This window comes from Balaenoptera musculus, chromosome 9 (genome assembly GCF_009873245.2).
Source record: "Balaenoptera musculus isolate JJ_BM4_2016_0621 chromosome 9, mBalMus1.pri.v3, whole genome shotgun sequence".
Classification (NCBI taxonomy): Eukaryota; Metazoa; Chordata; class Mammalia; order Artiodactyla; family Balaenopteridae; genus Balaenoptera; species Balaenoptera musculus.
In genome coordinates this window covers 8,339,589-8,355,004 of record NC_045793.1, presented here as the reverse complement: position 1 = coordinate 8,355,004, position 15,416 = coordinate 8,339,589, and the positions used below count along the sequence as shown (strand labels likewise).

The 15,416-nt window shown below is 40.5% G+C and overlaps 1 protein-coding gene across 2 annotated transcripts in view; it reads left to right on the top strand.

Moving 5' to 3' along the window:
* CNTNAP2 (contactin associated protein 2) overlaps nucleotides 1-15,416 on the top strand; it is a 2,064,798-nt gene that overhangs the window by 1,597,198 nt on the left and 452,184 nt on the right. For both annotated transcript variants that reach the window (XM_036864011.1, XM_036864010.1), the window contains exon 15: nucleotides 10,102-10,258. In XM_036864011.1, coding sequence (XP_036719906.1) covers nucleotides 10,102-10,258 — 157 coding nt within the window. The remainder of the gene's footprint in view (nucleotides 1-10,101; nucleotides 10,259-15,416) is intronic.

Here is a 15,416-nt window from a genome sequence, read left to right as displayed (position 1 = left end):
CAAACCGAACTTCTTTTCTGCGAACCAACACCCTCCTCTGAAACAGAAAATTCTTTCAAAACGTTCAAATTTGCTTAACCTTAAAACCAAGGAGTCACCACCAGCTGTCCCATCTGGTTCTCGAATCCCACTGATTCCCTTTTATGGTATATTTGACCCCTGCCTCTGTAATGGGACGTGTTCACGATCCTCCAAGTCTTTATCACATCATTCCTAGAACGGTTCCTCTGTTTCTAGTCTCCTTTCCCTCATGGCACATCCCAGAGCATCACATCGACATGCTTCTCACTTGCTTTAAAACCCACAGGAACAGACTTCTACTACAGGATTAGACCAAATAGGTACCATGAAAGCCCTCCCCTATAAACATTTAAAATTGCATGCAAAAAATATTTTTTAAATCCTTTGAAATGTACAATTGAGCTTGAATGAAAGTGAGGAAGATCCTTAGTAGCAAAACCATGGACCAACAGCATAATGACTGCTAAAGCCATAACTGGCCTAAAGGCTTCTGCCAGTTCCTTGCAACCTTCATTTTCAGTTTCCATGACTATGTGGGGAAGAAAGGTCATACCAAGTGATGAGTTGAATCAAATATCCCTTTATGGAAAACAGAATCCAAGAGTCTAGACTCTCAGTGAAAAAAAAACCTAAAAACCCACTCTGCAAAGGAAGGTAGAATAGGAATTTTGACAGTCTGGACCTTGGATGGAGGTAAAGAGAAAAAGAAAGAAATTATCCCTCGAAGCTGTGTAACAAAAAGCCTGTTCTGATGCCTGTTTACAGGTCAATTTCACACTATTTGCACGGTTGGAAAAAAAAATTCAAGCTGAAAATATATTCTAAAGAGGTCTCAGCTTGGTAATACCCCCCAGGTATCTGATAAAAGTAAATATAAACTATCTGAGAGGTTCAGCTGGACCTCAAAGAATTCCCAGAGATGCATTTCCAAGGAATATGATCTCAAAGGAAAAAATAATCAAGAAATGTGTAGTGAACCAAGATACCACAATTGTGAGTCAACAGAAATAACTAATAGCATTTTCAGTCCTGCAAAGACTTAAATATTGGAATTATTGGATCAGATGTATTTTTAAGGAGAAATTGAAGAGATGATGATGGAAGACACTATCAAAAGTCATTAGTAGCATTTGAAAAAGAGCCAAATAAACATTATAGAAATCAAAATGTAATGGATAAAATTAAAAGCTTAAGAGACTTAAATAGCAGTTTCTACCCAGCTGAAGTGAGACTAGTTAAATGGAAAACAGAATCTGAAGAAGGTTCCCAGAAATCTGGGAAAGATTAGTAAGATTAGTAAGATCTTTAGTAATCTTAATTAGTAAGATTAGAAAGATTAGTAAGACAAAGAGCTGTTAAATATGAAGGAGAGATTAAAAGCAAGAAATTAGATCAATAACTTCTAATACATATCTAATTAGAGTTCTGGAAGAAGAAAAAAAAAAGGACTAAAAAAATGAAATTTGCATTATTATAATTATTAAAGTATCATTTTCCTAAGCATTTTCTACTAATCAATAAAACTGAAAAAATCCAATAAGAATATGCAAAAAATTGAACAGATATTTTTTAAAATAAGGAAATATAAATGAAAAATTAAATGGAAAGGCAAACAATCAGGGAATTATAACTAAAACCAAAAAAAGATACTATTTGTCATTCACCAGTTGTCAAAATTAACAGCTTAAGACCAGAGGTTGTCAAGGATTTGATCAACTGAAAGTTTTATATACTGCCGGTGGGATTCTACATTCATACAAGTGATCTGGGAAAACAATTTGAAGATGCACAAACCATATGACCTAAAAATTCCACTATAGGGATATGCTCAAAAGACTCTTACACATTGTCACAGAGCATGTTGAAATAGCAAAAAACTAGACACAGTCCCATGTTGCCCATGTTTATTAATATTAAAATTAGAAGTCAAAGAACAACATACCATATACCAATGATAATGGATAAACTAAGTACAAGGCTATATATTTTATCATTATTCCCTGTACTTTATATAAACTTATAATATTTGTATGTGTAAAGTGTTTTAACATCTAAAAAACTTAGGTTTGACTTTCCATTACTACAAAACTGAAGTGCAAACATCATGAAAATACCCATAACCATTTCTCCCACCACAAATTCTACTTCTCAGCACTGCCCCCACCAGCCTAAGTGATTACCCCGTAGTTCCTGAAATGCGTGGGGTGTTTCCTTCATACCTTGGCCCAGCCATTCAGGAGATTCTGAAATGCTCATATCCTCATTCCGGTTGTCTGGATCCTACCCATCCATCAAAGCTGCAGTCAGATCTGTCTCTTCATGGAGGCTCTCCAGTCCGCCTTGGTCCTTGGTAATCACTCCCTTCTCCAGAATCCCATAGGACCCACTGTCTGAAGTGCTCCTGTGACATTCAGTGTGTACTTTTTCATCTTACTGTGTGTGTGCCCTATCAGATATCCAGGCATAAAGCTTTCATAATTGGAAACTACTAAACATAACTCAGTCTCCACTAACTCAGAACCTTAGAAGGGCAGGAATCATATTTTCACTTCTACCCCCCAAATTGTCTCTCCAGCCCTAAGAAGGTGCTTATTGAGTATGTAGCATGTCATTTCAGTTGCAAAACAATATTTTGCTACTAATTTGAAAAGTTATAGCCATCTTTTAAATACAGAACAAGCTGAGGTGCTTGTTTTATATTTAAAAGATAAAATAAAAATTAATAAAATCAGGGCACAGGATATTAAGACATTCAGTATAAATAATAGGCTGAGGGAAGGCATGTTTTTTCAAGTAACTACAGTATTTAATGGAGAATAAAAATAAGGGAGCAACCAGTACTCACACAAATCATGGTCCCTGGGATTCAGTTAATTCCTTCTTCATTTGTTCTATAAAGAGGAAAAGAAATATTTAATATAATTGGCCAGGGCTTTTCCAGTGGAAAAGACTCAAAGTGCTTCACTACATCCTACAAACAGCATATGGTTCCATTCGATCACTTTGATACTATTAATCACATTTGTTCCTGGGGCCATGGTACAAAGGAATTAACCAGAGTTACTGAGGAGACCACGAATGCCCATGACCTGTATAGAAACTGAAGCCAAGTTAACTTAGAGTGGGTTGGCTTATTCTGTTCTCTTAATTCTGCTCAGAATTATGAACTTCCATCTACTCTGTCACTTCAATTCCATTCAAATTAATAAAATCTAATTCATTTGAATAGGATTCAAAGTGATTTGATTCAACTCAGTCAAATTCTGCTCAGTGGAATCAGTCCTTGATTGAAATCTATTAAGTTCAATTCAATAAAATAAATTTAAATATTATGCAGTGAAATTAATTTTTAATGAATTAACATTTCAGTTCAGGTCCATTTTGATCTGAACTTCAATTCTCCATTTCTAAATTTGGTCCCTATTCAAATTAATAAAATATAGTAAAATCCGATGTAACTCTGAAAGATGTAACATGAAGCTAATCATCTTCACTCATTTCTATTCAGCCCTAATCAAATGAGTTTAATGACATTCAATCATAGAGAGATAAAATGTTCACCTTTAATACCAAATTGAATGTTTATATTATAACTTCAAAATTATAAGTTTTCCCAATTTTACATCACTGTCTGCAGTATGAACTGCACAGGACTTTTTTGGATTAATTATTTGTTTGGTCTTTATATTAACATAGAACAACATAGCACTAGATGGCTGGGAAGCAAACGAGAATATTGTTGCCCGGTTCAGTGAAGCGATTTCACGAAAGTTATGGGTGGCTTGAGATGATGGCTTTTGTGTCTATGAAAATGCCAAGGTATATGATTTTTAGTTTTATTTTTAAAGCTCTTAATCTAAATAGTAAAATACAGCCATTTGGACTCAGGATCATGGTTATGAAATTGCAGAAAAAGTGGGGGCGGGTTACAGTGACTACATTATTCAGAGAAAAAATAATTAGGAATTTTAAATGGAGGTGTTACTGTGGTCAGCACCATGATGACCTCCTCAGATCTTACCTAGAAAACAGGTCCTGGATTGGTGTCCCAAGGGGACCCGGGCACCAGGCCTCTCACTATTCTGTGAACTAAATCCACTGTCATTTCCACAGGTCAGTGTAAGGCAGACCTGTATGAAGATAAGGATCACTAGGGTATTAAGTGACAGCATCTCAAGATCTTCCTCTGAGATTCTTATTCTATAGATTTTATTCTGTAGTCCAGGAAATCTATGTGGTTTACAAGAGCCTCAGGTGAATCTTCTTTTAGGTAAGTTGGAAACCCTTCCCTGTACTGATTTCCCACTAGAGGGAAAAAACTTGGAAGTACTCCCTCCATGACATCCCCTCCTAGCCCTCATCTGTCTCTGAGGATCCTGAGACTTGGGCTGCCTTGGTGCAGTTCCTGGAAGTGATTGCGTAGGGACCAATTTCACATGTCCAAGAAGAGAGGCTTCCTCTACTTTAAGCCACAGAACTCTAGGACAAGTGGCCTGTTCCTCCTTCCGGTGCTGGGGGCAGGGGCAGCTGTCAGCATCGTCTTTAGGGCTCTGCAGCCCTTGGACTGCGCACATCTCTTACTGAAGGAAAAGGGGATTCTGGCCTGCTTGATCTTTCAAATTATATCTTTCAAACTATCAGATTATCTGGAGAGCTCTATGGTAGCTACAGCACCTCCAAATTTCCTCTCTGCTCCAGCCCAACCTGGAACCTATTATAAAGGTTCTTTTACCTTCCTTCCTTTCTAGGTCATGGAAGGTTCTCACCAGTACAAAAATGTTCTGCATCTACAGTCTAGAATTAAACATATCTTTACTTAATAAGCATATTGTCACCATGGATAATTGTAATCAGATCAGAGTGGTCAGCTGAAATTTAGTGATGAAGTGGAGGAAGAAAGATTGGATGGTGCCACGGTAAAGATGGAAGGGTACTGGGAGATTTTTCAGAGTATGAGTCTTTCTTTAGAAAGAGGATCCTGCACTGTAGGTGCCTTCAAACAGCCAGAACGGGCCAGACAGCATTCTGGGGAGTGCTGTACGGGAGCTGTCAGCAGGGGGCGCTAAGCAGAGCACTGAAAGGCAGGTTCCTGCTGCAGTTGGACCTGCTCTAGTTAGTTCCTCTGCTAAAAAGCCACCTGTGATTCTTTAACACAATTTGTAGATAAGGAGATAGTGGTAGATATAATAAGACTAGGTTTCATCAAGCTAAAAATATACTTTTAAGTTTTCATTTTGGAGACGATAAACCTTTGCAGTATTTAATGTTAGGTATTACACTTTTTAATATTCTGCAAAAGTGGATGAAATGAAACTAATTAAATGTCCCAGTGACCATTCTGGGTCTTACCGTAGATGTGCCAGGATAATATTTATGTAAGCAGACTATTAGGTTACTTTGTGTAGCCCAGAAGTTCTAAAGAACATATTTTGAAAGTCACAGTTATGTGCCACATTTTCATCAAGAAGTCCCCATGCATTTGCCCTTGTGTTTCTGAAACAACTTGTTATTGGAGAAAATAAGAGATCTGTTGGTTTCTTTAAATTTGGAGGAACAAGTTGCCTCTTTTCTTTCTCCCTATTTCAGTTTAGTCATCCAAACCATAATAAATCCTCAAAATCCTCAGCATAATAAAATTTGGTCTTAAGTGAGTACGAAGTGCCATGATTACATTTAATTCAATCCATATTTGGCTGTTTTAATACAATATGACTTACTTTGATAATTCAGCTTCTAGTTAACCTAGAATGTGGTTTATCATTTCATAATCTCGTTGCAGTAATTACACCTACTCAATATAGTTAACAAAAATCTTCATATTCTGAGGTCAGAGAAATTCTTGAACTCTTAGCACTGGATAATTAAATTGTTTCTTTTCTCACCACTCCTTATCTTGTCTTTTAAAAAGTCTTTCCATTTTTATCGCCTTTAACTTCTTTTCCCCCAAGGCCAATTAATAGGTAAGTAATGATTTGTAAAGCAAAAAGTAACACTTCGTTAGCACAGCACTGAAATAAGGCAATTCTTTGCTCAACACAGATTGAACCATTCTCTTCCTGCTGAATATAAAATATATGCCAAACTGGTAAATTATGATGATTTGATTTAACTAAAGTAGCCAACGCTAATAACAAAGGGTACAACTTGCTTTTTCCCTGGAATGTGTTGTTCTTATTGGCATTCTTCTGTTCCTGGCAGATGAGGAAACAGCTAAGTAAAACATTTTGTACTGCACTTAACTTATTTTCCTAGGAAGGAGAACAAAATAACATTGATTTTGCATCACCCTAACTGGGAACGTTAGTTATGTAAGACTAGAAGTGACTTGAGAAAAAGGTGGGGATGGGGGAAGAACTGGGAAATTGAGCTACCCTCACCTGGTCAGTAGTGTGTCTCCTTCTTGCACTGAATGCAAGAAACGTCACTGCAGATCACCTTCTTAGATCCCATCCTGATGTCTAACAGGAGTCCTTCCCTATAGGAACTGCCCTGAGGTCTGCCATGTGAGGTTAGTTCAGAGCCTGGGTCCCATGCAGAGCTTAGGGCTTCTACTGGAACACCCACAGCCCAAACAACTTGACAATGAGTCTTCCTTTCCTGGGCTTCCTGGTACTCCTGTAGGCGTGGTTGGGAATCAGCTGGCTCTTTCTCCACATCCCCTACAGTGCGTTTCTCGGTCTCCTGCTGAGGGAGCCGCTGATGATGACCTTGCTCCCTTGACTGACATTGTCCTGATTTTTATCAAGAATACTGAGCCATACAGCTTCTCTGGTTCATGCAATCTATCATCACTCTTTATGACAAAAATATAACAGTGTTAGGTTGTTTCTACTGGCCACTGGAAGGAAGAATCAGAAATTGAGCTGAGGTTCTGAGATACATACTCTTTCATGGGCTTTTTGACGTACGGGCAGAACAAGGGCATTTCCTGCCAGGCAGCCCATTGACTCCTGTTCTACGGGTGTCTGGTTCTTTCTTCCCCTCCACCAGGTGTGTTAGTATCCCCTAGTTTCCAAAAACAGTGATAGTAACTGAAATTTCTTTTGAGAGAAAGAATTTAGCATTAGGTCAGCTTGAAAAGATGCAGTGTGGTGAATAATAGATGTGATAACCAGTCTCGGTCATTTTCTGGAAGGCCCCAGGGGCCTTTGCAAGGTAGGCACAGCACCGTCCACCTTTGTCCTCTTCCTGTATCACGGCCAGAGATGGAATCAACAGAGACCTAGTGCAGCTTACTAACCAAATGACCTGGCTCAGATTTTATAGTTTCCGTAAATGGAATATTTTAAGCCTTTTTTTTTTTTTTTTTAACTCTTGACTGCATCAAAAGGAAACAAGAATTTATTATTGGTCATGGTTCCAACATTGGAAAGCATCAGAAGTTGGATGTGTTACTCTTTACCCTGATGGAAAGAGAAGCGAGAAGCAAAATAGCTTGAATGTAGAAAGCAAACAGCCCCCTATCTGCTGGAACAGGCCCCAGAGACGCGGGAGACAAGGTTTCAGAATGGACCCTTATCTCAGAGAGCTGGCATCTTCCTGCCTTCGGAGCAGGGTGCTGAAATCTCCCTCTCTACCGCTTGCCAGATCAACTCAAATGTATTTCTTAAGATTCAGGTGTCATAAATGATCTTGTGAAGGGAATAATAGTGACTTTTCCAAGTCAACACAACTGGAAAATCTGGAAATTTGTATGAAGTACAATACCTGAATAACTCCTTTCTAAGTTCAGAGCATTTGCTCATTTATTACATCAAGCCTGAACTCACAGTACAGTTGCCTACCTTTAAATTGCCTATCTCTAAATAAAACAAAAACAAAAACAAAAAGCTATTGGCATAGGTGAGAAGGCACAGCAGCAGTTTTTACTCAATTCCAATATGGCCCTCACTTACTTTATTGTGTTATTTGCTTAGATGTTGTGACTGTTTACACGATAGCTCACTGAGTGCAAGACTTTTTCTTCCTTTTATTGCTAAGCACAGCACATGCACAGATACTGCGACAAGTGTACACCTAACATCCTGGAAGGGCTGGTGAGTTATTAGGATGGAATGTTAGTCATACGCCTGGAGACTTTAATTGTCAAGTGCAGGCTTACTGGCCACACGGCCTCCGTGAGATTGCATTCATTCCCCAGCTTCCTGCGTGGGAGGCTGTTCTCAGGGCCTCCCCTTTCCTTTCCCTTCCCTTCCCTCCTCTGCCTGCTGCTGCCTGGCATCTTCTTCCCATCGTTCACCTGAAACTCCTCTCAACAAAGACCGTCTAGCTGGCAAATTAAAAGAAAAAGTCCAAACCTTCATCTTAATGGACTTTGCTATGAAATCTGACAATGCCGACCACACTGCTTTTCTGGAAATTCTTTGCTTGTTTCTCCTCCACCCTCTCTGTCCATTTTCTTTCTTGACCTGCACAATGGCCAGCTCCCTCTCTTTCTGTTCTCTAAATGCTGTTGGAATCCAAAAGATTCCAGTGACGTCTCTCCTGCTACCAATCATTTACCTGATGGTTCCTAAAATGGGATTTTCAGCCCAGAGAATGCTCCTGAGATCCAGACTTCGATAGCCATTTGCCTACCTCATGTATCAGGTTCATCATCCTTTCTTCGACCTTCCCTAAATTTCTCATCTTCCTCCCTGTGATCTACCTTGGTGAAGCACATCACCATCCTCTTAGTCACCTGAGCCAGAAACCCAGGATTAATCTCCACACCATCTTCCCACCCAAATCCCAACATTCCCAAGCTGCTTCTACCTCCTAAATCTCTTTCCACTTTCTCTTCCTCTCCATTTCCACTACTCTCTTATTATTTCTCTTTTGTATTAACATAGGAGCATCACATCTGGCCTCCATGACTCTATCCCCCTGAAATCTGTCTTTCATCTCACTGTAGATCTTTTAAAATACAAATTTGATCTTGAAAATCTCCTGCTTAAAATACTTTAATGGTTTCCCATTAGTTTCAGAATGAAGTTCAACCTTCTTAAATAGGAAGAAGTAAACGCAGAAAAGCAAGAATAAACCAAGGCAAAATAACTTCTTGTTTGGACAAAGTTTGTTGTGCTATGACCCTTACCCACTGTCTATTGCGACCTACTCCTGCTACCCTCTCAAACTTATCTCTTCAGCCCTATTGTACCATCGATGGGTACACTCCTACTTGCGTGTTCCGTATAGAACTTTGCCATTCTGCTTCCTTTACATAGGAGTCCGTATCTCTCTTTTACCTCCTTATTCACCTGGGTAACGTAACCTTCAAGACATAGCTCAAATATGTTACCTCTTCTAGGAAACCCTCCTTCCTGACCTCCTTTCCCTCACCCACTCTCCTGTGTGTTCATAATAATAATTGAACTGAACTCTCAATCTGTATCTTTTCTCTCCATTATTCTGCTGAGTTTCTTATAATGTTTGACACATAATGGAAACACAGTGGATGTTTGATGATTGGATGAGTGAATGAATGAATGGGTGAATATTAGGCCAAATAATAAAGCAAAGTAATATTGTATAAAGAGCATTGTACAATGTCTTCTGAGATACAGTGTCAAACTTCTGGTTTGGGAGCCAATCTGCTGTGTAATTGAAAGAATTGTGTAACCTTTCTGGACCTAAGTTGCTTACCTGTAAAATAAGGAGATCATACTAAGGCATAAGTCCATGTTTAGCTCTAATATTCTGTCATCTCCATGACTATCATTTCACAGAAAAATTACAACTAGCCATGAACTGAGTTGTATATTAAAGAATCGGTGCATGGCCTACACACCTTCATTGTGGATGTACCCCATCTGGGCAGCCAATTTACAGAACAGTCCCCTAAATTCCTACAGCTTGAACGTAAACATGTCTTTCAAAGGAAGAGGTGCATACCCCAGTGGGAAAACTTGAGCTTAGCAATCCCTCTGATATTTTTTTATTAAATATTCCTGTTATTGAATTGCATTGACTTCTAAGAGGGTTGAATGATGTTCAGTCTATCAGAGAGAGATGCCGCTCCTGGGTTGGGGGGATGTAAGTGTGACACGACAGTGACGGGGTCCTGGTCCTGTTTCAGTGTGCCTTTCCCCTTTCTTGCAGATGGAAGCCCTTACACCTGGTGGGTGGGCAAAGCCAACGAGAAGCACTACTACTGGGGCGGCTCCGGGCCCGGAATTCAGAAATGCGCCTGCGGCATCGAGCGCAACTGCACGGACCCCAAATACTACTGCAACTGTGACGCGGATTACAAGCAGTGGTGAGTGCGGGGCTAGCGTGCGAGCTCGCCCTCCTAGCGCGCCTGTAGGTCACACTAATTAGACGGAAGAGAAGATGTGAAAAGTGCTGAAGTAATAAGATAATAGGTTAGAAAGGTTTAGAGCTAACCCAGTTGGCAAATGTCAGGGACGTTCTGAAAAATATAAAAGTGGAAAGAGGTCAGTGCTACAAGGGTAGGCATTTAGAATAGAAGAACACATAATTGATGTGTTCATATTTTATTCAGAGAGGGAAATAATGAGCCATGTAGTAGACAGTGATTTGCATTATAAAATGTGCTTTGTGACAATAGAGGGGGCGGCCGCGGGCAGGGAGCCCGTGTGCAGGCGTGTGAGAGCGGTCTCTGCAAACAGCCTCCTGTGGTGCGTGCTTCCACCTCCTGCAATGTTTGCTTTGAGTAGCTGGATGAGAAAAAAAAAAAAGAAAAAGACAGAGGGGGACCAAGAAAGGGAAAAAATTGTGCTTTGCTCTCGGTTTCAGCAACAGTGCTTACCGGTCTACTTTTCTTTTATGCCTTGAACTGTTCATAACTCTGATACAAATCAGTTCAAGGAAGATCTATTTAGGGTTTCTTTCATCCCTCTACTGGCTTTTGTCCTGCTTCACGGTGAATGGCTGGTTCTGTGTCAGTAATAGATAAAGATAAATCAGCTGTCATTGCGTAAGAAAAAGGCCCCAGGAGTTGGAGAGGAAGAATATAAACTTGAGTGCGGTTCTTCCCAGACGCACACATCCCGCACCTGCTTCTGGTTTTCTGACACGTGGAGAGGCCGGCTGTGCTACATTCCCGCCTCTGGGCGGCAGCAGAGAGCAAAGTCCTGCATTTCCTCACATGACCAACCACAATGTACTATTGTCGCCTCTGTTTTACACTATTTGGGACAATTTACAAGACAAGGTCATCCTACCAGTTTACTGAAAACTAATTCTGAATGTAAAGTTATAAGATTGTCAGGTTGGATACTTATTTTCCAAAAGCCATTTTTCTTTTAGTAAATGAAATGAATTACCAAGGCTGAACGTTTCAGTGGCCTAGAATTTGTGTGTGTGTGTGTGTGTGTGTGTGTGTGTGTGTGTGTATAAATAGTTATCATTATTCTTTAATTGTGTTTTATCGTAAAGAGGAAATCATGATATTCACTTTTTAATTTTGTTTGAAAGGTGTATCTACACGCACGCACACACACACACACACACACACATTCATACCCAGTACAAAAACTAGAAGTCAGGAGAATGAAATCAGAAAGACCTGGGCTTTGAAGATAACTTTTCAGTCAGTCAGTCAGTCAGTCCTTCATTCTGTCAGTCATTTACTCAACAAATATTGATGGAGCTCTAATGTGCCAGGGAGTCTTCTAGGTACTGGGAATAAAACAGAGAATGGCAATAACAAGAACCCCTGCCCTGACTTACGTTCCTGTCGCTTCTTACTAGTTGTGGGTCCTTCAGCAAGTTCCGTGGGCTCTCTCAGATTCATTTCTCTGTTCAGCTTTGACTCACACCCCCTTTGGGAAGCAGACTTTGAGTGCAGCCTCCCTGGCCAGAAATGAGAGCACTGTCCCAGATGTTCCATTGTCCAGGGAACCCAGACTGTTCAGTTCTTTTTCTACTACCACAGAAGAGAGTCGACATATTCAGAAGGAAAAGGGAAATCTTGTGTGTGAATCCAAGTGAAATTCATTTTTGTCAGCCGTCATTCCAAGTGCTGGGGATACAGTGACAAATAGAACATGCTCTTCGTCCTCAAGGTACTCAAAACCTAGTTAGGAAAAAACCACACACACAAATAGATGACATAAAACAATCAGTGCTCTGAAGAAGACACTGCAGGATACACCAAAACCAGTGCAAGAAAATTTAAAGGCCAACTGAGGGAGAGTTGGGAGGAGTTAGGAAAGTCCTTACAAGACAGGGATGCTTGAGAGAGAAGTAAGAGTTTGCCAGGCACACGCTTCCTTGCATGATTGACTTGGAGGAGAAGCTGAGTAAGGACAGCCAGTTTGGGGAACTGTCAGTGCAGTAGATCTGGAATGTGACATGGAGAAGAAGGGAGAAAGCACAGTAAGGCTGAGCCCCTGGGCAGGATAACATTAGAGCTGCCGTTCTTTTCAGGGAGTGGTAGGAGTTTGGATTTATTGGCAGTGAGCCCCGTGGAGGAAACCTTGATAGGGACGGCGGCGGGAGGGGAGGAAAACAGTCAGCAAAGGATGTCAAGATAGTCCTTGAAAGGCATCGCTGGTGGTCCAGTGAGTAAGACTTCGCACTCCCAGTGCAGGGGCCTGGGTTCAATCCCTGGTCAGGGAACTAGATCCTGCATGCATGCCACAACTAAGAGTTCACATGCCACAAGTAAGAAGTCTGCATGCTGCAACTAAGAAGTCTGCATGCCACAACTAAAAGATCCCACATGCCGCAACAAAGATCCCATGTGCCACCCGGCGCAGCCATAAATAAATAAATATATATATATATATAAATATACACATATATATATACATATATATGTATATATATATAAAAAGAAAGGCATCAAGGGCAAGACCATGGAAAAAGGAATATATGTAAGATATTTGGGAAGTGGTACCTACAGCACTTGATAGTTATGACTATGTGAGAAGAAAGAGAGGAGTCTGGGCAGGCTCCCCACTGGGCACCTAGAAATGGTTAAATTCCTTATCAGGCTAAGAAATAACAATTTGAGGGGGTAGGTGATGAGTTCAGCTTTGAAAATATTAAATTTGAGGCTCCAGCGTAACACCATGTCTAAACCCAGAGGGGCACCATTAATGGGATTACTGATAAAACATACAGGCTTCAGAGCAATGTACTTCCAAGAACACACCTGAATTCAAATCACAGATGGGAAGACAGATCTGTTCAGCCTCACTCACAGACACGCCCGTCTAGCAAGCTCTTGATTGGATTATAACTTCTCACAGTTGCTTGGGGACTTGGACAGTGCTGATGTCTTGTTCCCTTCCAGCTGAGTAGCAGCTAAGACATCCTCACCCCTTCACTTCTATGAAGTTTGTGTAATGTCTCATGATAGGGGCACTATATTTTGAGCAAACTGAAAAGTATAATAAATATGTTAACAATAAATAGCTATTAAAATGATCTTCCCTATTTGGCACAAGAAAAGAAGTTTTTGGTGACGTCTTATGGGGCTTTGAATTCACCAGCACCTGGCAAAGACCTGTTCTGTGGATGCTTTCAATATCTTAGAATGATTGGTTCATTTCTGGAGGTGTGTCCCAAAGTTCCCAGGAGCAGTAGAGAGAGACCTGGACTTGGATACAGAAGACTTTACATCCAGACCAAGATTTGCCACTTTGGGGACAGGTTTTTAACTAGTCTGAAACTTAGATTTGTCGTCTGTATGATAAAAATAAATCTTGACTGGTAGATTGTTGTGAGAGTTAAATAGAATGTGGAATAGGAAAATATTCTGTGAATTGCACAGTGCGGATACATAGCTATTTGCAATTCTTAATTATGTAATTCTCATTGCAATTCTTAATGGCTCCAAATGAATCTTAAGAAATGAAAGCAGACTGTGGAAAGAGGTCCCTTTGCGTTCTCGACCTGCTGTGCCACAGGGCTCAAGTCGAATTCTAGAATACCACGTGGCAGTGACGTGGAGCAGGCTTTATCAGAGAAACTGACAAATCAGAGACCATCAAGAGAAGAGAAGGTCCAGGTCCACCAACCCTATGAACCCTCAGAGAGAGATGCCGGGACCAGGCTCTTGTGCTGAGCAGTGTTCCAAAGAACCCCTGGCTTCTCTCTCTTCTCATAGGGCAAGAGTGAGAGCAATTTTGTCAGTGGAGGAATCAGATTCTGAGGGCACCAGGCCAGCTGGGCATAGGGCCACTGTTTACTGCATTGTCTGGTGGTCCCGCAGGAACAGGAAGGAAGCCAGGGCCCCTGCAGGAAGCTGACTTGAGTGCAGCCTCCCTGACGGAGAGAACTGGGGAGCACTTCCAGCCGGTGCATTGTCCAGGCTACCCGGAGTGTGTGCTCCACGGTCACTGGTATCCAGTTCTTTTCGTCCTGCCACAGAGGACAGCTGAGAGACTCAGAAAAAGGAAACTCTAGTGCCTACACCCAAGCGAAATTCGCATATGTGAAACCACATTTGTTGTGATGTAAAAGTAAAAATAGAGGTTCTACTGAATCTCATGCTTCCAGACTCCAGCTAAGAAAGTTACTTCTTCCAGTCCTCTTACCTCAATCACAGAGAATCATTTGGTTAAACTGGGCTGAGACGAGTGGGTGCAAAGTTTCCTCCTACGCCGTTTCCTCTTTACGTGACCTAAGTGGGCATTTCACGTCTCTAAGCTTTCATACCAGCAAAATATAGATAGTGCTTCCCAATTCACGTAAAGGTCTGGTAAAGTGCTGTCATAAATGAGTGTTTAAAATTGCAGTAGGGTATATTATTTTTATTACTTGAATGTTGAATGGAACCGCAGCTAAAATCTTTAAAAATTTATTTTCTTTATTTTATTGAAGTGTAGTTGATTTACAATGTTGTGTTAATTTCTTCCATACAACAAAGTGACTCAGTTATACATATACATATATATATATCCTTTTTCATATCCTTTTCCATTGTTTTGTCACAGGATATTGAATATAGTTTCCTGTGCTATACAATAGGACCTTGTTGTTTATCCATCCTGTATATAATAGTTTGCCTCTGCTAACCCCGAACTCCCAATCCATCCCTCCCCAACCCCACCTCCCCCTTGGCAACCACAAGTCTGTTCTCTATGTCTGTGAGTCTATTTCTTAGACATGTTGATGTGTGTCGTATTTTAGATTCCACACATGAATGATATCCTATGGTATTTGTCTTTCTCTTTCTGACTTACTTCACTTAGTATGATAATCTCCAGGTCCATCCATGTTGCTACAAATGGCATTATTTCATTCTTTTTTATGGCTGAGTAATATTCCATTGTATATATGTACCACATCTTCTTTATCCATTCATCTATCTATGGACATTTAGGTTATTTCCATGTCTTGGCTATTGTGAATAGTGCTGCTATGAACAAAGGGGTGCATGTATCTTTTCAAATTATAGTTTTGTCTGGGTATTTGCCCAGGAGTGGGATTGCTGGAATCAT